Source organism: Centruroides vittatus, unplaced genomic scaffold (assembly GCF_030686945.1).
Source record: "Centruroides vittatus isolate TY-2023 unplaced genomic scaffold, ASM3068694v2 scaffold_861, whole genome shotgun sequence".
Taxonomy (NCBI): domain Eukaryota; kingdom Metazoa; phylum Arthropoda; class Arachnida; order Scorpiones; family Buthidae; genus Centruroides; species Centruroides vittatus.
Genome location: NW_027122718.1, coordinates 3,876,707 through 3,902,193, shown reverse-complemented (window position 1 = coordinate 3,902,193; position 25,487 = coordinate 3,876,707). Strand labels below are relative to the sequence as shown.

Genomic DNA, 25,487 nt, shown 5'->3' with positions numbered 1-25,487 from the left:
GAGTAAACCAGATCCATTTTCAATTTCTTTTCTCGTTTTTCCAGTTTGGAACGAGAAAGCGTTGGAAATTCTTCCATGCTGGTCACGAAGAATGGCTACAGTGTTTCAGTTGCCATTCTGGAGAACGAGGGATAACGTAATACAACTTTTGTTATTCTGCTAATCCACTGTGCAGTCTTTCCTCTGTTTAAACATCCCCTAAGGCCAAACAGGTTCTCACGATAGTCTTGCTTTTATAGACTGTCCCTGAGAAATGTCTGAAAATGTGACAGTTGGTGTAGCCAATATGTGATGACAATAGCAGCAAATTGGTTGTTTCTTTTATTTGACGATTATATTCAGATATCTCTTTTAGAATAAAGGATTTTCTTTGTCCATCCACAATTCCTTTGTTGTTTTTGCCTAGCTCTCGTCTCGTTTTCTTGTTTTAAAACGGATCGTTATCATTGGTAAAAAATTCGATTTATCGAAAATAGTCGATAACGCTTTCTAATGCCGTGTGACTTACTATTGTTAATTATGCTCCGACCCATATTCGGACAAAGAAGTCGAAACTGGTTTTCCCTCGGACGACTGGTGGAGTAAAAAGGAAGTAAAGACGAGAGTAACGGCTTACGTTAGGACAAAGTTTTCTGGTCAACTGCAACGTGACAAAACACACTTGCTTGTTTTTTATTATTTTTTTTAACTTTACTTCGCTCTCGATTAGGTTGCATGCTCCAGCCGAAAAGAAAACTGTATCGACGATTTGAAAGGGAAAGACGAGTCAAAAGTTGTATTGTAATAAATTAGCGATAATTAGGCCGTATCCTTGACGTGGAAGATCGCATTGATAAGTTAAACACGTTTATTTAGTAATATCGATAGCGCGACGTTTCACACGCAAAAAGTACAGTTGAATGGTTCAAAATTCCATAATGGTAACAATTACAAACAATATGTTATTTTTTGTAATTTAATTACAGTTATATATTTAAGGCATTTTATAAAATGGATTTAAAGACATTGTTTTTATTCTAAATGTATTTTTCTTAATAAATTGATAAAGTATTAACAATGAAATTTATATGTTAATCCTTCTTTTGAAAGTGTATGTTAAAAAATAACTGGAATTATTACATTGATTTCGTCTTTCTTATTTGTTTTTTGTAAGAAAGATAGAAAATTTGTGTTTTTCATAGAATGAAATTTGTTTATATAAAATTTTTCTTGTCTGTGGCTTTGTAGTAGGGACTAATCTTGCTTATCTGTTATTTCAGTCATATTGTTAGCCAAACGATATGAGAAGAAGAAAACGCAAGTAAAATTTTTCTTCACTGTTTTCTTCTCTTTCTTGATAGATTTCGAGAAATATTTTTTCTTTTTAAATATTTCTGGATTAGGGAACTGAAAGACTTAAACGCAGACGTACGTTTTACTTGAGTTTTAGAAATATCTGTTATTTTTATCAATTTATTAAAAATTTGATATCGATTCTGTATGTCTAAATGTAAGAATGATAAATATACCAGATGCAAAAAATTAATTTTTTGTATTTTTAATAGATGAAAGGGTGAGCATGAACGACAGCAGTAGGCAGGCTTCCGTTCCTGCAGCCTTGCCTGGAAGCTATGCCCCAGCAACTTCGCATCCGCCGTCTATGGGGCCGGGCCCGGGACCCGGTCCTTCGGCGTTCTTGGGACAGGAAGCTTGGATGGGAACGCCGCCTCATCTAGCTTCGCCGTATCCTGTGATGGCCGGTCCTTGTCCGCCAGATTTTCCTTTGTCGGACTCTGTTCGACCCGGTCTGTTTCCGGGAGGATTTAATTCGGGACCGGGACCGCAGGGCTTTCTTCATCCATCCAACACGTTGGATCCTCGTGGTCAGTCGCCGACTTTATTTGGAAAAGTATCGAATGCGCCGCATTTTTCGTCCCCTTTCCCGTCGGGAGTTCCTTTTTCTTCTCCTCATATGGCATTTCACCCGTCGGCTTCGAATTACCAAAACAATAATTTTACGAAAAACGAAGGGATGCCTCCTAGATCGTCCTCTTCGGATATTCCGACGACTACATCCAGTCAAGATAATCCTCCCGAAGGGCTTTCTGCTAGATTATTAGATAAGAGTCCCAATTCTAGATCAAATGAAAATGTGCCAACTTCGAATCCCCCGTCGAGGGAGGGTACCCCTTCTGGAAATGTAGGTTACAGGCCATGGGAACAAGTAGGAGGAGCAGAATTTCCTTCCAGTCAGCCAGCTACTCCAGGTGTACAGGATACTGGGCAAAGGCCACCAAGTGCTCAATCTGATATACAAACTTCTGCCACTCCTGCACAAGGAACTCATGAATCAGAAAGAGTGACTTTTCATTCTACTGATTACATACAAAAAGGACAAAAGGCAAATGAACAAAATATAGAAAGGATTGGCACTCCAAATAGACCACCATCACATATGTCTTCAGGTCTTTCTCCTGTAGATTCAGGAGAAAGACCACAAGCACCATCTGAGGGTCCAGAATTAAATGATCCAGGAGATCGTGATAAACTGCAAAATATGACCCCTCACTTGCAAGTTCTAGGTCCACCAGGTACAAACCCAATGTCTTCCACACACATGAGCAGAGGCAATCCTCCTTATAACAATAATATGCCATATTCAGGAGGAACACCACCATTTATGCATCTAACTGGCCATCCACAACAAATTCCTTACATGGGGCCTCATTTAGGCACAGGCTTCCCAGATTCAAAGCAGCTCAAAATGGAACCTGATTCTTCCACAGCAGACCTGAGAGGTAATGCTGAAAATACTTTCCAAGTGCCTTCGGTCTCTTCCACCACCTCGCGTCCAGGTGTTTCTGCTATGGCTACACTGTCGCTTCCAAACGAACATTGGGAAGGGATGAATTCTGCTGTTGCTGCAGGTTTACCTACGAATCAGGATCCAGAAAAGGTACCTAAGAAGAAAAGAAAAAGATGTGGAGAATGTCCTGGATGCCTGAAAAAAGACAATTGTGGGGAGTGTGGTCCCTGCAAGAGTGTACGTAGTCATCAAATATGCAAGATGAGGAAGTGTGACCAATTAAAAACTAAAAAAGAAAAAGTAAGTATTTTTCAGTCAATTTTAATTATTCTATAGTAGAATTTATTACATGATTCATTAAAATATTTTTTACAATAATCTACCGAATACCAACTTTGCTTTCGTAGCTAACATTTCTGTATTATTATTTTCTCCTCAAATATAAATATATTTAAAGACTTTATTGACTCTACAGATAGTTTAAAATAATTATTATATAATTTCAAATTACAAGATGTTTTCATCTTATTATATAGCTTTTTAGAAATATTTAATACAAGTATTTGTCAATTTATTGGCATTTCTCTACAGTAATAAACTAGCTTTATCAATTTGCTTAGAATTTATAGTATTTCTGAAATTGAATATAAATTACGTAAATAGGAAAAATTCAATTATTTCATTCTATTTTCAATATTTTTATCTTAAAAATCATTTTTATTGTGTTTTTAAAAGCAAAATAATCCTACTTTGTTTCTCTCAAAGCAAAAATTAACATTTACTTAACAGACTGTAAGTAAAACCAAGAGAATTTTATCATCTGTTGTTATATTTTAAATATTAATATCACAATTTTGCAGTATTCGGTTGTTTGTGAAGCTATATATAAGTAATAATACATATAACTTAGTTATTTAAAGTAATATATAATATTCACAAAGTTAACCGGTTATAACTTATGACATATACTCGTTTTCAAGTTCTGCGACCGACCGAAACTATGTATATGCCTAATGTTTTATAAATTTTAAAATGTTCTAAAATATAAAATATTTTCTAATGAATTATGTATGTATGTATTTAATGGAATGCTTTTAAATTTTTATTTGTTGTACATTTATTAATATTTTTACTGTTGAATCACGAAGTGTTTAGCCTAATATGCTCTTTTGCTTAGAAACAATTTTAATCCAAAATTCAGTTTTCCCAGGGACTTTGAATAAAATTATTTTTTATTCAACTTACATTTTGTTAGGCCTACTACAGACTCATAATAAGTAAATCTTACACATTCTTATAACCAAACTAAACCCTTATTTATTTAATTTTAATTTAAGAAATTTTATAGCCAATCGTGGAGATTTTAATATTTTTCCAGTTTTACATATAACGAACAATACTCCATTGGTATTTTTAAAATCTTGCGTAATAATGACTTTAAATAAATATATATTACATCTAAATTCGTGTAATTCATTACATACATTACGTGTAAATTATATATTCTGATATAAATGAGAATTTTATATGAATTTATTTTCTGATCTTTGTATTATTGTTTAAAAAATATACAATAAACAAAACTATTCTTTTGAAATGCTTTATAGCCGCTACAGTTCAAAACAGCGTATTGTTTTCCCATAAGCATATAGTTCATTATCTTATTTTTAACAAAAACAAAAAAAATTAAGTTATAAGAAATTTAAGAGTGCGTTCTACTATGATTTAAAAATAAAAAGGAGAAAACTATTTCATTTTTATTTACATTAATAAAATAGTTGCCAAATATCTTTTTACATTTGATTTTTTTTTTTTTTTCTTTAACATTTAGAATAATATACTTGCTAAGTGTGATTTTAACTAAGCTAAACCATGTATATATATATATTATTTTTAACACTGACATTGATAATTCTCTTTTTAAATTTCTAAATTATATCTCTGATGATGATTTTTTTTAATGCCAGAACATTATTTTCAGCACATTTACCAATAAATACACTTGAAAATATGTGGAAAAGTTTATTAAAATTGATCCATTAAAACTAGTCATACTTGTAAGTCAAGTCCATTTACTCCCTATTTTAGGGTGTCAGAGAGTCAAGGTCAAAGGATGAAGGGTGGAGTAGTATGCTTTATAAATGTTAAAAATGCAAGGCCGAGGTCATTCTTCGAAATAATTGATACTAAAAATATATCGATTAAATACATTAGATAATTTAAAATGAAATTTTATTTGAGTTAAGACATGGGAAAAACATATTTGTTATCGTTGCGTAAAATACGAATAAAACTGATTAAGATTTTTGGCAATATCATAAAGATTAGTGGTCATCAGCACCAGCAGCATATACAAAAATTTTAAATATTTTTAATATAACAAAATTCATTTCTTGATATAAAATAAATTAAATCATTATATAGGATATATAATTTAACACTCAGAATAACTTTTTACATAAATTAATATATATTATTCATTGATTTTATTGAGAAAACTTATCTAATATTCTGTAAACTTAATGAACTGCTTTTGCTGGCTGATTAATTTTGTTGGACTATGATTATTCTTCCTGACTTTCTAGTAATTTTGGAGGGGATTAAATGGAAGTAAGTGACTCATGCTATCTCATCCTTTGCTATTTCTATTAGATTTTCTTTCTGTAAGGTCCAATGAACACATTTGCTGTTTGTCCATCATAATCAATACTGATATGTTGTTTAACATTTATTATTATTCATAAATTGGAAGACTTTTAAAAGCTTTTGCACAGATTACTTTTTGACTTAAAATCTGATTAATGTTTTGTGAGAATCAAATTAAAAATGTAACTTTTTAAGAATAGTTTAATTTTTTTTTTCGTGTAATTCTTCTTTATATCGTTTGCCTAGTTTGAACCGTCACTTAATAATAAAGAATTTAATTCGCTGAGAAAACTTCAATTATTACATTAAAATAGCGTAATAAGTTGAATATTTTTGTCATTTAGTGACCTTGGAATTCTGCCGCTTGCCTGCGCATGAATTCGATATTATTGACCAATTGTTATATGAATGTGTTAAACTAAATACAATAATTGAATAAAGCATTATTAACAAATAACGACTTGAAAGCTTCTGCCTGAACTTCGGAACATGTTTCCCACTCCTCAATTTTAGAACTAAATTCCACCGTATTCTCAGCGCGCAATTTGTTTATTGAAACTTCGGTGTGTTCTAACGTGCAAAATCCTGCCGTTTTCGGAGTGGGCCATTGAAAATAATACAATTCTTCAATCTGCAACAAGCTGTTTATGAAATTTCGTGATATTCGTGCACTGCCACTTACTGTAGATATATTGTGCAGCACAGTACAGTACAGTACAGTACAGTAGTGTACGTGTGTGTACAACAGGAGGCAGTACTTACATCGCGTTGGTCATGCTTGTATGGATGCGCGATTCATTCAAACAAAATATAAGAATGAATGACTTTCTTTTTTATTTATATTGGAATTTATCTTAAACATCAAGATGAATTTATTATTTAATATTTTCGTTGATTTCGTAAGCGATACGACATCGTAAAATTTTTAAACGGGCGGCCATTTTGTTTTTAAATAACGGGAAAATCCTAAAATAGCGTTGTTGTGTGATTTGACGCTATTTTACTTTTTAAGCACACACATCTTACTAGAAATAAACAGGACTGATGCAGATAGTGTGGCAGATTAAAGAGTTCTTTTCGAATGTAAAATAACCGTTTGTAGTAGCGTTATATATAAAATCATTTTTGAATTGTAAAATTATTTTAATGAATTATGCTGGATATTTAGTCTTTATAATAACAAAGTAAATGAATTTTGCAGAATTACCACTAAATAATTCATGTTTATTCAAAAAAAAAAGAAAAAAATTAATTTAAAAACTTTTCAAATTAAAAATCAATGCTTTAATTAAATTTATATTAAAGATTAAAATAAACTTTTTGAATTACACATTATTCTTTAATTGATTAATGATTAAAAAATGCTTTTTCTGCTACAAATAAAGAAGAAAAAGATAGATTCATTCATTTTAAACTTTAAAGTAAAAGTTTATTTTGTTAATGTTTTATAATGTAGTTCTACACATTACATATTTTATTTATAAGGGTTATTTATGTTTTAAATATAGGAAAAAAACTGAAATGAAATTCATATACATTATTATATGCTTTTTATTTTAAAAACAATTCAAAAAATTAGGTTGAATATATAATCTTATCTACAATGTTTTGAATAATGTAAATGCAATGCATTCTGAGGAACATTTCATATTCTTTTACAACCCAAAATTGTAATTTATGTCCCAAGATAATGTAACATTGGTTTTGGCCAACGACTGCATTTCACTGTCATCTTCAAAGAAATAATTCATGATGTTCAAGTTATTTTTTGTGTGTTTGATTCAGATTTATAGCAAGAATACTTTTACCAATGTTCAACTTTATTACTCGGATTTTGTATTCTAACTTCATTATTTGTCTTATAATATTCAAATTTCTTATTTTTAAAAAGTATCGAGTAAATAGTTTTTTTAAAAGGGACGTTAAATAAATCGCTTAAATTTTAAAAAGTATCGGCGTCGTAAATGCGTACGAATACCGTCGACATAATAACTTCTATAACATTATTAAATTTCAAAAAAATTGTTTAATAATAATAATAATAATTTTTATAACAAAATACTAATATAGTAATTATTCGGGCTTGAACTCGAAACATTTTATACTTTTAATTTAAAAAGGAATAAAACGTAAAAAGAAATTTTAGGATAATAAATTTAGTAAAATGAACATTAATTCATAAGTAAATACTTAATTGATGACATTTATATCAATATTTTATTAAGCCAGAGTTTAAATTAAATTTATTTTTGTTAATTATCTAAATTTAATGGAAGTAATTTCCCTAAAGACCTGAAAAATATCATTAGAGAAATTTGTATATTTGATATGATGATAATTTGATAATATAAAATATAATTATTATAATTATTATGTTAAAGGCACACTTTATATAAATACTTTACATTAACTAAATAAATTTTTATGTAACGTTTTAAATAGAGTAAATATTTTATTTAGCTTTAATCATAAATTTCTTGGAAAAATACTTGCGTGTTTCTTCAGTTTCAAAAACATTTCTTAAAAATTTAAGAAATTCTTTTTATGTTTTAATATTTATTGTAAGAAATATTGTTAATAACAGAGAAACAATAAATTTATAGAGCACTTAGTTTTCAAATTACTACCGTATAAATTCATATTTGTTCATTACATTTGATAAATCCCAAATTTTTATAGGATAACAGACAATGCTTAGAAAGATAATCTGGAAATAGCATCTTTTGAGGCCATATGTCGGGGATCAAGCAGAGATAGTGTTAAGGTCATTCAGTCGAAAGGAATAGATTAAAAAAACATTAAGTAACAGATAGTAATTGGAAGAGTGAGAAAAATAGTATAAATAAATTTAGTTAGAATAATAAACAATAAAACTTCTTGCATTTAATGACATTTTTAATCATAGTTCATTAATACAGAATTAGGGATATATTAGCAACAAAGGATATTTTGTAACTAATAAGTTTCATATTTAAACATAATTTACTTAATAAAAAAAAACCATTAAATTATTATGTAAGCATTAAAAAATGTTTCTAAATGAAACCTTGGACCTCAATCTTCTGAAATTTTGTATTTTATAAATGGAAAATAAGAGATCGAGAAACCGAACAGAGGGAAAAATTAAACAGTTTTCTCTAAACGATTTAACGTTATACATAAACATTACATTTTTAAGAAACTTCTAAGTTAGAAAATAGAAATTCCACTAGTTCGGACAAATTTTAAGTTTTGAAAACTTAAAAATTTAATGTTTATTCGTATAACTTACTAATCAAATTTATAAAAACTGTACATTATAATAATTTAAATGTTGATATAAGAATGAATGTTATATTTATAAACAGTAAGGATTCTAGACGATTTGAAATTTCATTACGCACGAAATATTAAATAGTTTATGAAACATGAAGTAAACTATTTTTTTAAAATAATTTCTCAAATAAGTATAGCTTTTTTTTTAATATGCAATTTGAGGATTTTATTTATTTATTTAAAAGTAATTTTGAATGTTTTCTGTAGATCGACGGATTGAAATTATTTCATTACTTTTTAAAAAATAGATTGATTTCCAATGATATAATTTTGTTTTTCATTCGAAACTTATTAATTACTGCTTACTTAATTTTGTCACGCTAACAAGAATAGAAAAGAAACTTTTAAAAAGTAAAAGGAAAAAAATTCATACTTTTACTTGATGATAAAATATCAAATTTCAATCAATATTTTCTTGAAGGGAAGATACATCATTGTTAGCATTTGAATAATTTTTTTATGCTAGAATCAGAAAAAAATTATTAGCAAATTACATCATACAATATATATTAAATTATTATGTCATATACAAATATTTATTATATTTTTATATTATTAAGATCCTTTATAATAATAAATATGCATAGATATATTATGTTATTTTCTTGCAGAAATTAACTAGAAAACACAGATATATACCCCCTTAAGTAACATATATAACGTGCGCGTTTATCTTAATTTCTTAATCTTATCGTAATTCTTTTATTCCGGTATATTTTCCGAACATCTTTTTAAATATTTGTTTACGTAAGTTTATTAATCGTCGTAAATTATACGTACGGGTTTTCGTCGACGATTTTATAAAAATATTAATCCACTTCGCGTTTTAAATTTAAGATTTAATATCTTAAAACGGTTCGATCGTTTTTAAACATTTTTGTCGGAGAAGAATTTCCACCTTAATTGTTTTATAACCGGAATCTTAACGTTTATATATAAAACTTTGTCTTACGTTAAGAAATAATCGAAGGCTCGAGCTCAAAGCTTTACTAGGCCCGGAAACATAAATTGCATCGGACACAACGCATTTCAATTTGTTTAAATTATAAAATACCACCACGTTTTTATAAATTTTATCAAGTCCACACCTTTCGGTTAAGAAAATTTTAGAGAGGAAAACTTAGTAAATTTCAAATTGTTTCATTCTTTAAATTTCTTAACTGTCTCAAATGAATTAAAACTTAAAAGCAAGGATTTTCAGTATATAGGTGTAAGAACAGATAGTGACTGATTTATCATATAATAACTGTTTGGAAGAAGAGGTGATAAGACACAATTCCTTATATAAATCATTTTGGCCTATAATATGCAATATCTCTAATAGCTGTAGCTATTTCAATATCATAGAATATCGATTATTGCATTTGCCAAAGATCTTACAGAATTCTACAAAACAAAATACGGTATTTAAGACAGTCACACTAATATACTGGCTTTACCTAGTAATAAACGTTTGTCGTCATTAAAACATTTTATTTTTGCGGGTTTTATTTATCGGTATTTGTTCGTTTATTAATAAATTTTTATATACGTATTCGCGGTAACGTCGACTGGCGTTTAATTTATTACTCGAAAAGTTTGTAATTTAATAAATTAACTGTAAAACGTAAATTTAAAATTCTCTACAATCCATTACCGAATTTAATATAGGAAAAATTTTAATCGGTAAATTTTAATAAAATAAAATAGAAGGGAAAAAGGCATTTTGATACCGTCGAGGAAGAACCCTTTTAAAAATAACAATGAAATTGTTGTCAGAAAATGATAGGTTTTTTAATAATTCGTTAGATCAATACGCGGGATTTTATGAAATATACAGATTTCTGTCCACGTGTATTTTTAGAATAAAACGAATATTTCATTCGAGAGAAAATAAATCATTTGATAAAGATTAAATATCCACGCTTTAAAAGAAGGTTATCGCCTAATCAATGTTTAAATTTTCTACTCGGCTTTGTTTTCATCCTCACCTACTAAATTCATTTAATAATATATTTAAAATATTTTAATAAAGACGTCTCCATTAATCGAGATTAAACCGTTCTATTTAAAAAGTGATTTTTAAGCTTACCGTTATTCTTTCCACGCAAGATGGCCGCCGCCCTCCCATCCAATCGCGCATTTACGAAACAGCGGAATTTTTATATATATATATATATATATATATAATTTTTTAATTTTTAAAAATTTTATACCGGCGCATCGAACGGTTGATATTAAATATAAATAAACCGTAGCGTATTCCGGTTATTTATTCGGCAGATCGTTTAATATATTAATCGGAGCAGTAATTAACGCTAATGTTAATTTTTCGCCTTAAAAATGAAACGATTTAAAATTATTTAATAAAATTCTCCGGAACGTTTATCTTCGTTTTTATTTGTAAATTCGACTCGGCAGCTTCGAAATTATTAACAAATATTCTGGGCCAAACGGGGATTCGTCTCTTAAAATTCTTTGCCGTAGAATTAACGAATTGTTGGTTTTGTTTGCAGAATCGAATAGAGCGAATTTATGAAAGGCAAATAACACCATTCGAATCGTTTTTAAAAATAATCTCCGACTTAATAAGCTTACCGAAAAGTTGGTAGAACTTTACGGGATGAATAATTTAACTGTGTATAATTTATTTTTAAGAGGGGAAACGAAGTCGGAAAAAGGAATTTTTAAACGTCGTACGAGTTTATTTATAAATAAATAAATAAATATATTTTTCTTATTTGTAGAATTGAAAAAAGAATTGTCTGGCACTAGATTACGGCGTAGTTTATTCAATATTGACTGCTCGTAACATTTTTTTTTTTCCTTTAAAAACATTTTTATCCATTGGGATTTAGAAGATGTTGGTCTCGTGACATGAATGAAATCGCAAACGGAAGAAACAAATCGTTTGACTTTGTGATTTTTCTAGCGAGGGTCGTTTTCCTCTTCCAGTATTACGTCGACGTCGTACGTAATGCAAGTGAATGAGTTGGTTCCGTTGCCAGCCTGACGTCATTGGCCGTGACGTCACCGCTAAAAGCTCCGACGAGAAAAAGATAACAAAAGTCGATGAATCGTGAGCTGGTTTCCGCGATAGAAAAGGATGGGAAAGTTTCCACAAATTGTCTCTTCAGTTTTCCTTTTCTCTTACGGAGTTCGTCGGCAATTTTTTTTTCTTTTAGGGAATAAGCAAAAAAATATATATATATATTTAAAATATTTTGATTGATTAACGTAAACGAGAGAATAAATGATTTGTCAATCCCTGCTGCCCTCCATGTTTATCATTTTTAATAAAAATCTTAGGACTATTAGATTCATTTTTGGGCATGTGCCTTTTAACGATTTCCCAGTTCAGATTTCCATCCGCTTGCCAAACAACCAGGCCAAAAGGAAAAAGTTGAATGGAGAAAAAATCAATTTTATTGACAAAATTTACAACGCCTGCATTTTTAGTTTTCCTGTAGGGGATACAGTAATTTGACTTTTTAATATCCTGTTTTAATATATATATATATAATACATATATATTTTTTAATTCGGTTTAATTAAATATAGAAAAATATAAGAAATTGAATTTTGAATTTATACTTTTTCGTATTCTCCCCTTTTATAAAGAATTTATCGGTAATAAAATTTAAAAAGTTAAATAGTGAAAGTAGTTTGGTCATCGTCCGTTTTTTAAATGGCTGACTCAGCTAAATTCAGCCTTTAAAAAGATGAACTGAGTCATGGCACACGTCACTAGAAATTCGATTAACATCAAGTTTTCAAAAATAAAAATTTTTTTTCACCACCGTAAAAGTCAATTTACCTGTTTTCAATATTTATAATGCCGACAGTTGTGTTAAATTGGAATTGACCGAAAAACTACTATTTTCGATTTTAATTACTTCGAGTAGTATGTTTAATATTGTTCTGTCTTATCGTATATTGGTTCGCCAACGGACGTATTTTTAAAATTGAATCAATAGAATCGATTTTGGCATACTGAAAATTGCGTTGAATAATGATTGCCATTGTCCTCTACGTTATAGATATTGGAGAATGTCCTCTAGGAAAATTCTGAAATATTCATTGCGTGTCGGACATTTTGTTTCGTCGAATGAATATTTTAAATTTTAAAGCGCCCAATCACATTTTTTAAAATAAGAAATATATATATATATAACCTTGTTTAATAAAGTTGGTTTACGAAAGTAAAAATTAAAAAGTGCGCCGTGTACCGAGTTGTTATTCGTAAGTGATTTTTCCTAAATGTTCATTTATGTATCGAGTTTTTCCCGTATTGGTCGCTATATTATAAATGCTTTCCTCTTATCGATCCATTCTGGCTTACATTCGGTAATCGTTGCATCTTGGTAAACATGGCGTTACAAACATTCAATTGCCTTTGATTGAATGATGTCGCCAGTAGGAAGCCAATATGGCGAAAGTCCGGTCAAGTAAGTAAGAAGAGAAAAAAAAGTAAAATAAAAGAAGCGGTTTTATATGGAACTTGGAAATACAGACTTTATTGTTTTTAGTTGCAATTGCGCTTTTGCCAGTGAAAAGACTTTTTCCGGGGAAAAATTAACCGATATGAAACGGACTTTTTTAATATCTCATACAAAATATAAGATATAAAGTAAACGACTTACTCCCCCTCCGCGATAACATCGATTCGTTGTTTCATTTCCTTTCAGAAATCCATCTAATCATTGATGGAGTATTGTGGCCAGTTGTAATAGGTTAAGATGACTCCGGTTGATATTTTTGTTGTAAAATTTCTCTCGCAGAAATTTATTATTTAAAGTTTCGGTAAAGTAAGACACGTTATTTTCCTTCTTTTTAAAAAGCATTTCTTTGGAAATTTTATTCAGACACAAACCATACTAATTCTATTATCCAGTATGATTATACAGGAAGCAGTTTTTCATGTAGTGTTTTTTCCCTGGTTCTTTTCCGCTTTGAAGATTTCTGTCGGTGTTCCATCTTAAAGTGAAGGCAGGGCTATTGTGCATCAATTAATCGCTGCCTTTCTTGTATTCTTCAACCCAGTCATGTTGTCTGACCACCTGGTGTTGCCAGATGGTCAGGAGGGTTGACCAGCAGGTGACGTTCTTTTTTTATCATCACAGTCAATATTTGATAGTAACATTGTTTGCACTTCTCACATATATATATATATATATACACATATAAATTTTTTTGCCATTATTATTACTCCATATTGAAAAGTTTAAGCTCTCGGATAACGACTAATGTTCTCACTCAATTAATTAAATCTGTATATCGCTGTATTTACATGCAAATAACATTTTGATTGATTCGATATATCTCAGTGCAATGCACGGTGGGTTCTAGTCAATATTGCTATGGTAACGTCAAAATCCATTTTATAGTAAGTTTCGTGTGTATAAATAATAATTGAATGTAATTTTTATCTGTGTATAGATCACTTTTTTGTTCGACTTGGGCAATCAGTCTCTCGACACTTGTCAAAGTAGACAGCTTAATACGTTGTCATTGGTCGAGAATACGAAGTGAAAGTAAAAACGATAAAAAAATAAACACTACCGATAAGTTTTAAGTAAAAATTTTAGAAATGTGTTAAATTCGTAATTTGTTTTCGATGCTGGAAATAAGAATTTTTAAACGATTCGACTAAATGGACAATGATTACAGTGAATAAATTTATTAGCTCGTGTGTATCGCGCTAAAAATACAAAAGCGGGACAACGAACCGCCAGTTATTTGCATACTTTATCGATTAACCGGCAGTGGCCACCGTTAATGTTGACAAGTTAAACGAATTACGCGATAATTTAAGAATTAATATTTTCTATTTCTTAAACAGGTAAGTGCTGCTAAGAAAGAAAGCCAAACTCCTCCCATTCGTAGCACTGGCGTAGAGGGTGACCGAAGTATCAATGGTAACCAATCTTATCCTGGTGAACCTGGATCTGACCCGCAACACAGGGTAAGTAAAATGGAGATTAACTCGTTACGTATGAATTAACCGAACGGAAATTGAATTTCCTGTTTAACAAATTAATTAATAGCACAAAAGCAATTTTAAAAATTGATTTTCATATATATATATAAAGATATCTGCTTGCAAAACACATTGTAACCGTTCATAGAAAACTAGTCTTATTCAGAGTCAGTTTTTGAATTTTATTCACCTATACTCATTACAATTACAAATCGCACTTTAGAGTCGTGCAAATTCATCGTCGACCAGTCTTGGCTTACAGGGCCTCTCTCTTAACATTACAAAACGGCACCAGCTGCAAAACAATAACTTCTGCTTTTTTTTTTTCCTCTCCTCACTTCCGAAGTAACCATATTCGATTCGCAGGTAATTTTCTATAACATCTTAAACACGACCTGTTCACACCGTTGGATGGTAGCTAGCGTTATGACGTCACAAAATCCGATCATAAGATGACCCTGTCGGGTCAACCATGTTACCCACTTGTAGACCTAAGTTGCCATCTGGGTCGTTTTCTCACGTCCCATGCACCAGATGGTCTACTCCGTGTAGCCCACTTCCCCGTGTAGCCGAAATGGAACGTACCGTTAGTTCGTCTTCTTTCCGCCAGGTGTTCGACGTCGGGGAAAATTAGATTTTCGGTTACCGATCGCTCACATCTGCTCGAACACTCCGCCCAATCGTTTACGTCCGCGAAACACGGCACCGTTATACAGTGTTTTAGTTTTGGGAGGAGCTAATCCTCCCCAAAAAATCCCATCAAAAGAGGCGAAAATTACTCCGTTTCGCCCGTTTTTCGCAAATCGCGCTCCATATATCCCCGAAAGTCAAATTAGATCCTTTTTAATGAATAAAATTTTGCATTCTCCTCCCCCCTGCCATTTTCGGTTAAAAAGCTGGAAGGATAATTTTGTTATCAGTGGTTGACACAACACAATTAGTTTTTATTCTCCGGCAGAATCCGATAAGTTTTCCATCCTCCTCCCCCTCCCAAGATAGGAAATGAGTCTGTAAAGCTTATTATAGTCGACTAGAAGTTTACGAAAGGTTATTGATCATCTATTCCTTAACCATTCGTAAATCTGTGGGTAATTAAGTGCTAAATGAACCACACACATCGCCCAAGCCCAAAATGTCCAGGGAAAACAAATATCGATTTCTTCACTACACTAGAATTTATGGGTTCTTTGATCCGAATAAAAAAAAAACTTTTTGATAAATATGTTAAATCTTGTTTCTTTTAATATTCGAAAATTTTTAAATCTTAAAATAAATGATGTGCTTCGGTGTTGTTTTTTTCTTTTAAAAAAAAACAAGAAGAAAAAGATTAAGCGCCGTTTAAAAAACAGTCACGTGTATTTTAGAAAGTAAATTTAATTTCTAAATTACATTAGATATATACAGAAATTTATATATACATTTTAATTATATACAGTAAATTATTTTGGGTTTTGCTTTTTTAATTTTAAAACATCGTGTCGCTTTATTAAAATTCTGAATTTGTTTCAAGTTTTGCGCCCGCCCGACTTTGTTCCGTATTTTTTTTTCCTCTTCTTCTTCTTCTCGTTCCCTGTAAAGAAGGGAATTAATTTTTGTTTTTCCCGTAAAAAATTCCAGCAGATAACTATTACGGGATTACTTTCAAAGCTTTGAGTAACAGTTGATTTTTGAAGTAATAACAAGAAGGACTTCAGAGGTGGAGATTGGAGAGCATTCTTCCTGACAGCTTCAACTCTGCCCTGCTTAACAATGGAGAACGCCTCGGGCCTTACTCCGATGACAAACACTTCTCATAACTGCACTTCACTAGAATGAAACTTTGTAACTGCTGAAGAGAAAATAATCGATTGCTAACGAAGTGGAAATCATTACTCTTATTCCGATATCATGCCGGAATTTACGAAGTATTTCCGATATCGTTTAATTTCGTTAACATTTAAAAATTAACTCTACTATTTTTTTTCTTTTTTTTTATTATTATTATTCGTTCTTTTCCTACGCGAAAACGAAAGTAAAACGGTTGGGTTGAAAAACGAAAGTGGTGTCTTTGACTGCACAACTTAGAACACATTTCTTTGTAAATTTTCTGTCCAACAGCTGCTATTGATGGAACAGGTCATGGTCTTTTGTCCAGCATGCCTGGTTGACCGTCTATGCCCAACAACCCAATGGCATGGGTCATACTTGGATCTAACCCTGTACCTGGGTGCGGCTGCAACAATAGTTATACAAAGAATAGTTTTCTAGAACCCAACTGGCTGGTTTCAAATTAAGATAACTTTCTTCATTTGTATCTATTTCTGAGTTCCCTTGTCAAAACTATTGTTGCTTTTATTATGATTTTTGGAGTAAATATATATATTTATTTGTCTATTTTATATCTGTTTTTAAGAAAATTTAAAAAAATATCTATATATATATATATATATATATATTTTTTTTTAAATTGGAAATTAGTAATTCGGTAATTGAAACACAAATATGGTTCTGTTATACATACATTTTATTATATAATTAATAATAATTTTATGCTATACATAATATATTTTACGTGGAACTATGTTCATATCTACATTATTCTATTAACTTTTTTAAAAAGTTTTAAAAAGTATTATTTCTAATACAAAAATTATAAAAACAGATTTAAAATATACAGTATAATAATACTTTTTATAAAATGATTGTATTAATTTAAAAATGGAGTAATTAAATAGATGTATTTTACAAATCTTATTTCATAAAAACAAAACAACTTCATTGTGTTTTTGTTATCTTGAATAACATAAGTATAAATATAAATATATTAATGAATATTGAATATTATATTTCTTTCCCTATAAAATGTATATTTTTATCTTCCATTAAAGTTGAACTTCCGAAGCTTCATAATAATTGAAAATAACTGTGATAACAATGTTTTAAAGTATCAGAATGTCTTTTCGTCAATATTCTGCAGACATTTAAAAATTGACGATGTAAAATTGAATTGTCTTATTTAAGGTTAACGAAGTTGCCTAAATATTGGTATGGATTGTTTATTATATTTTGATTAGACGATGATGACGACGACGAGTAAGTCGCAAGAAATCGTTACTAGATAATAATAACGAAAAATTTCATTTTTAAGCAGTTTTATTTATTCGAACGTTTTAGTTATTCTATAAAGTGAATTTTCCGGTTGCCTCGACGGGAAAAAAATTTCTTAACACTGTCCGTGTTACAAAAATTATACCTATTTTATGTACGCACTTAATTTCCTATAATACGATCGAACATTTCTGTAAAAAATGCCGAATTTATTACGAAAAATGTTTATTCGGTGTCGCGTTCGTAAATTTTATACTACTAACATTATTTTGCCCGATACGGTACCGAAATTCTTTTGTAATAACTGTTATTTTGCATTATTTAATATATTATTATTATCTGTTTCGTAATCATAATTTTCATAACTTGTTATATGTGTTTTTTATTTTATTTTTTGTTTTTTTTTAGGAAGAAAGTTGTATGATTTAAATTTTAAAAAAAATGTTTATAATATTTATTATAAGATGTGTTCTTATAATGAAATGCATATTTGGATAAAAGTCTAAATAAAATTATTAGTTTATTTATTAATAAATAACTTTTAGATAGGCCTTCGTGGAGGATTTTTAAAAGGGTGGGGGTTTAAAAAAAATGCTATTTTTCATAATGTAGTTATTTAATTTTCACAATATATAGAGTAACACAATACCAATAGTACCAATAGCTTAAGAAGGAACTGACCGGGTACAAAATAATTTTTTTTTTAATTCTTCCTAAATAAGAGGGCTTAAGTCTCCTTACATGCATGGCCTAGCTTTCAGATTTAGTAGTGCTATTAAAATTTTTATTCAGATTTCAGAGAATGGAAAAGATTTTTAGAACATTAATTGTATATAAAAAATAAGATAAAAGTGTCTAAATTTTTAAAATCTTTCACTTATTATCTTCCTCTTATGAATTATTTTATATAAAATTTAAAGAAAAAAATTTGAGGACAATGTAATCAATAATGAATCATTTTGGAATGTTTTCAAAAAAGTAAAAATTTTGTTCGAACCGATCTTTACTATTTTCGCTATTGTTGGGACGATGGTAATCGATTTGCGGAATTAGCTCGTATTATCCGAGTCGTTAATTTTAAAATTTAATTGTTAAATTATTAAAAATAAGCAAACTGTGTCTAATATAAAGTTTCTTTTCAAAATTAAATAAAAATGTCTTTTAAAAAAGCGTACGTCACTTTTATATCGGTACAATTGTATCAATGAAATACAAGCTAAGTATAGAAAATATGAAAATTCACATTTATTTCAAATACGGCACGATAATTCCGTCATTTAAATTCACGAAATTTTGAAATGATCGAAATTTGAAAATAATCCTGCTTTCTATTGATATTTAAATCTATGATGTATTGTGTTATAGCATGAACTATTGTAGTAATTTTTAAGTAAATTATTTCATTCATTGGTATAATTTTTGGTGTCACAGTGTAAGTAAATGCAATAATTCATTTTTTATTTTATCTAGGGTTATCCACCAGAATATGGTTTAGGTGGACCACCAAAATCTGGCTTACCTGGTCATAATTCTGGAATGAATCAGATGTTTGATACTCAATATACATTTCCAACTCAAAATCCACAAATTGCTACTTATAATGGCCATTTATTGCCAATCGATCGTGTCAATATGACGCCAAATATAATGGCCGAAGAAGGTTTAGGTGATTTTGGTCCGTCGAGACATCAAGTAATGAACAGTCGTCTTAAATCTATGATACAAAATCGCCAAAGTCAAAAAGAACAAGGACATACAATAACAGCTAGCCCATTCCACAATCAACATCCTGTTCCCTCACACAGTCCATCTGGTCAGACATTCTTAAATCAGCATCCTTCTGGTTCTGTTGGAGGAATTCATACATATGATCATTCTTCTTCATTTTTAAGTCAACCAACTGTTCATCAACCACTTTCATCCACATCAGAACAAATGAGAGGCTTATCACATACTCCACCTGCTGATCTTGCAGCTCTCTGGTCAAGGGGACCTTCTCCATTACAACAAAGCCAAATGACAGCAAGTGATAATTCTGGTGACATTTCTCAGTTTCAGAAGGGAGACCCAAAAAATGAAAGGGCTTTCTCTACAAGTGAATCGCTTACAGAATTTCATCAGAACAATGAATCGGGTCCCGATCAGCCCATTGGTTATCTCGAGGAACACCAAGACACATCAAATGGAATGAACTTTGGTGCCTTTTATGGCCAGGGTAATTCAAGGAGAGAAAATGAAAATTCAACAGTGGAGCAGCTTTACAGATCTGAAGATCAAAAGCATAGTGTTACTATACAAGAGTCAAGCACTATTTCTGAAAAATTTTCTGCACAGCCAATTGAACAACAAAATCTTAGTAATCAGTTTATTCATCCTTCTTCATCATCATCTAGTACTGGACCATTTGCATCAATAGTAACAAGTCAGTCATCAATGCCATCTGTTTCTTCGCCATATACAATGTCTTCTGGAAACCAAGTTGCAAATTGTACCACTGTTTTGTCACCTGAATCCTCATCCCCTATAGGATCAGAACAAGTGCCAACTTCATATGCTACCAGTTCCTCCTCTTCACCTAGAGTCTTTGAGAATGCGTCGGAAGGAAGACAGACAGAGGTGAACAATGCTACTGCTTCCACCCCCACTGGTAGCGTGGGATGTGGAACAAATACTGATGAATCCATGGAGTCACAGCCTTTTTTATTGAATACGACCACATCTATGAATACATTTACAAATATTATCAATACATTTAATCTTGCTTCTTCGCCAATTTCCTACACAGTTTCTTCCATTTCTACAGCACTTCCACCTGTTTCTATATTTAGTTCTGGGCACTCTGTGATAGTGAGTGCATCCTCTACCAGCCCAGAACTAAAATCCTCACAGTTTCAGTCTCATTCTACTCCTAACATTACATCTCCTCTGACGGGGGGAGGCCAACTAGTGTCAGACATAGATGGTGGTCGTATCCGTGGCTCTTATGGACCAGATTTTTTTGCCAGTACAATTGGCCTACCCCCGTCGCTTTCTTCCCCTACCAAAGCAAACTTAGCAGCCACAGCTTTATCTTCTGTGCCAGTGTCTTCATCTGTTGCTCTTCTTGGTGGCTCACCTAATCCCATCCTTTTTCCCCTTCCCAGCCTGCAAGACCAGGGTTGGTGGGGACATTTGGAACGGCTCAAGACTAGTGCCACCAAGATGGAAGTGCCTCCTAGTGACTGTTACGGGAATGAGGATCATTCTTCAAGCCCCACCCTAGCCACCCTGCCTGCCTCACTCTAGGCCATCCTGAATACAGTATTTGAACTCAGGGTGCTATATTGTTGCGTCCAGCAACAGTACATCAGTATCGGACGGTGTTTGTTCGGTGTACGAGTAGTTCTCAAGCGTAGTATTACTTACGATTACCGAAGTCACAAAAAAAGGCGATCTCAAGAATTCACTATCTTTTTCCAACAAAAGTTATTGGTAGTTTTTTTAATGGAAGTAAATGCAAGATGAATGAGAATACAAGCAGAATTTTTAAACGTAGGAGTGTACTTTTTACATAGTCTTTTAACGGGTGTCACAATTTTGTAGAGTTTCTACTCATTTATTTTTAACAGCACTTATATTTGCCAACCATTTATGTCTACCTCATTGTATGCTCCTCTGCATGCACATATTAATATTACTTGAACTGTTTTTTTTTTGTTTTCTTTTTTTTTATAGTGGGGGTCAATTTTTAGTTTTTATTTAGCCAAAAGTAGAATCCCTTCCTACATGGGGTTTTTGTTCTGAACTCAGGGAGCTCGTGGGGATCAACACACTATTTTTTTCTGTTTATAAGCATCGTCTTTTTTTTATTAGTCCAATTGTTCTTATTTGCTTGTACAATTATTATTTTATTATTATTATTTTTTCTTTGAATTTTTTTGTTGACGTGAAAATTGTGTGCCCGGAATAACATCACAAATGTAGATTCAGGTCACAATCTAGTTAATGAAATTATATGACAGCACTTTTTGCTGTACTGGCATTTTACAAGATGTGCCATAATACTTTCTAATACTGCTCTCAGGTTTGAATGTGTGAGAATAAAACATTTTTTTCCAAAGACATATTTTCATAGTCAATTGCTTACAAATCATTACATAAGATTAAAACTTTTTTATTTTTATTGCTTTTATACAGATACTGTATGTGTGTATATATATATAATCCTTAATATCAGTACAGGGATACATTCGAGATGCCCATAAACAGTTACTAAGTAACTTTTTACCAATTATTTTGTTTTTGTTTTTTTAAACAGTGGCAAACGAGTGACAAGCGTTGACATTCGTATGTCAGTTTGCTGAAAAATCGTTAAAAATTATTAATCGACTGTTAAGATTTTGACAGTTTTTTAACTACATCACAACAGTATTATACAATGCCTTTTTTGAAAGATATATAAACCTACCATTTTATATATTTTTTAATTTATACTTTAACATAGGAAGAAAAAGAAATACACACACACACATATATATATAATTAAATTATTTGACCTTCTATATAAAAAAATGACAGAAAATCAATAATTTTATCTAACAAGTTAAACGGCTTTTAATCGAAAGTATACAAAGAGAGAGAGAGAGAGAGAATTATGCAAATGCAAGAATTTTATTTTCATTTATTCATAAATTCCCCAAAAAATAATTTAAGAAGAAAGAAATATTTCTTCTCATTTGCATATTAGCATATAAAATCGACTCATCCCAATATCGAATCTCCCCTACTGAAGTCTGCCCAGAATGGACTAAACCGCGACATGACTCACAATTGTGACTGTGACGTGTGAGTAATGGGAAAAGTGGACGCTGCAGCTGTGACTATCGATACAGTGACGTGTTCACCTTCGTCTGAATATCAGATCAGAACAAACAAAGATTTATGAAAGACTGACAATGTAAATTTAACTGTGTTTTTTCCCCCCTCCCTTCCCGATCCATTTTGACATAACCATAATTATAACTCAGTTTGTATGTATTATATAACGTCATTTATACATAATTTATTATTACAATATCATCGATAGTAAAGAAAAGAAAAAAAGTATTTTTATGTAAACTACCTAAAATTTTATATAAATAAAAACTTTTCTTTTTAAAAAAAATTTTTTTTTAACCAATGAAAGACTTAAGTAGTGACTCGTAACCAATCAGATCGGCGGATAGTGGAAGAAGAAAAGAATTGGAATTTTTCATTGATGATTTTAGGCCCGGATAGAAAATCGATTATCAAAATGGGTAAATTTTTAATTACAGGACTTGGAGATAAATTAACAAGTTTTAAAATGTACGGATTTTATTATTAAACTTACCATAAAAATGACGAAAAGAGGATGTATCTGGCGATAAAAACTTGTATTTTCCCCGCTGTCAATATATATACAGAAAGTAGATGGTTTTATTACTTTGGTCCAAATGAGTCATACTCTGTAACGTGGTTTGTGCTGTGCTTTATCAGTGTCATTGACATATGGATGTGTCAGGACAGTTATTAACATAAAGCAAAATTCTAAACTGGAATTAATGAAATTACAAACAATGAACTCTTCCAAGCATAAATATTAAAAGGGAGAAAAAGCATAGAACTGATAATAGGAAACTTGATAAATACCTTCTATGATAAGCAAGGGGCTCTCTTCTCCATTATTAACAACTTTTATATTAATGCCGGAGGATTTTCTTGATAAAACTTAGTTAAATTATATATTTTTTGATGAAAATTTATTTGAAAAATTATAATTTTCTGCCTGTCTCCGTTTGAGTAAAACCAGATGTTGATTAAATTAGTTTCAACAAAAATCGATACTCTCTTTGTAAGCACGATTTTTTTTTGTACAAATATTAAAATTTATATATTAATGATTAAACTTGATAATGAAGTAAAACTTTAAAAAAATAAATTGTATTTTTTTTTTTAGTTTGAGAAACTTCAAAACTGCTAAAGTAGAAATTCCAATTTCTCTGAAGCGACCCAACAAAATTTTTTTTCGAGAAGGAAAAAATACATTAGAAAGGAAGGGAATTAAAAAACTTAAATCGATTTTTTCGTTAAATTCGAAATTTAGAAAGAAAACAAAAATTTGAAAAGAAACATTTTAAAAATGAAGCCAGCTTTTTTTTTCGCTTTAAAAAGCGGAGAGGCAGATGAATGTTTTTTTTTTTCTTTTTCAGTTTTACTAAATTAAATAATTATAAGTCTACGCTCTCTGTAAATGTTAAATTATTACTTGCCCTTACGTACGAAAACGACCGGATCGAGCCATTGTTGATAGTTTTGGGTGTTACCTAAACTACCACGTAACTGTTAAGTGAAATTGCGCGTTGTCAAGCGTAACATCTCAATCCGAAGAAGCAACAAATTATGATTTCTCCGGTAGTAGTGTTAAGCGCTTCACCCGTTCGGGCCAGATACGGTACCAGACGGCAAAACAGGTTAGAAGTCCACATTACCCCCGAGGGGTCAATAGTGAATAGGGAAGCTGGCCTACTATTCGGTCCACTGAAAATGTTCTTCCTGTCTTCATTGTAAAGTTCACCTTCCTTTCCATCACCAACCAGATCAAGGTTAGAAGTGCACAATGGAAACCAGAGTTAGACGTAAAGAAAAAATGATTGATATGCAAGACAGTGAAAGAGAGAGAGAATGAAAAAAAAGGAGGCAGTGAAAAAAAAAGCAAAAGGCCATTCAACTTTGCTTGTTATTGAAGAGTGAAGTTGTGGCAATGTTCTTCAAGTTCAGTGTTTCCCAGGCTTTACTGTCTGTCTGTATATGACCAGCGGGAGCTGACTCGTCATGCATCAAGAATAAAAGTTTTTTTTTTTTTTTTTCCTATATATAAGAGTTTACAATACACCTTGAATGCATATTGGTGAACGTCTGCGGCCCGTTGTTCATCTTCGTTTAACGAGGTCAATGGCGAATGAAACAAATATATGACAAAGGTCACAACTTATCTTGATAGATAGGAAAGCCTATATATTTCTACGTCGGGAAGGTTTTTTAAATGGTAATTTCGTGTCTTTTTTCGAAATACGGCGAATTTTCTGTATTCCGAAATGAAGACCTTTCGGTAGTATTATATTATAATCGAGGGGAAGAAAAGAAAGAAAATTCAATTACACGTAAAAAAATAAGATTCTAATATCAAAAATCCGGGTGACAAAATCAAATTTTTATCCGAAAAATTTTTAATGATTCGATTTTATAGTAATAGATGGAAGCACGTGTGATGCGTGTAATATTACTAACAGCGGATAATTTATTTCGCCTTAAAATATAATAATATAATTGTGTAAAATTAAAAATTCCGAAAAGAAAATATATCAATAAAGTTTACGAAGAAAACAAATAACATTCGATATATCATTGTAACAGCTGACCTTGAAAACGAAGACTCCTTCGCTATTGGTCAAGAAAATTTTTCAAATAGTGTACGTAGCTCCTCCTACACTAGTATATTTCGCCATCTGTTGGCTGATAACTAATTTAAGACAATATTGCCATAACAATAGGTCACGTGTTGTATTTCATCCTTAAATTTATATACATTTTTTAAACGTGAAAGTCTTAATGGATACAGATAATTGGGATAAATTATAATTCTATCCATTTATTTAATTAAGCCAATTTTATAACTATCGATCATTCGAAAATTTT

General features: G+C 30.8%; 1 protein-coding gene across 1 annotated transcript; it reads left to right on the top strand.

Moving 5' to 3' along the window:
- The first annotated feature begins 1,558 nt into the window (after positions 1–1,558).
- LOC136990052 (mucin-6-like) lies at positions 1,559–21,891 on the top strand. The gene is made up of 3 exons (XM_067288393.1): positions 1,559–3,085; positions 14,568–14,690; positions 19,263–21,891. The coding sequence occupies exons 1-3, from the start codon at positions 1,559–1,561 to the stop codon at positions 21,075–21,077; spliced, it is 3,465 nt and encodes a 1,154-aa protein (XP_067144494.1). The 3' UTR covers positions 21,078–21,891.
- The last annotated feature ends 3,596 nt before the right edge of the window (positions 21,892–25,487 follow it).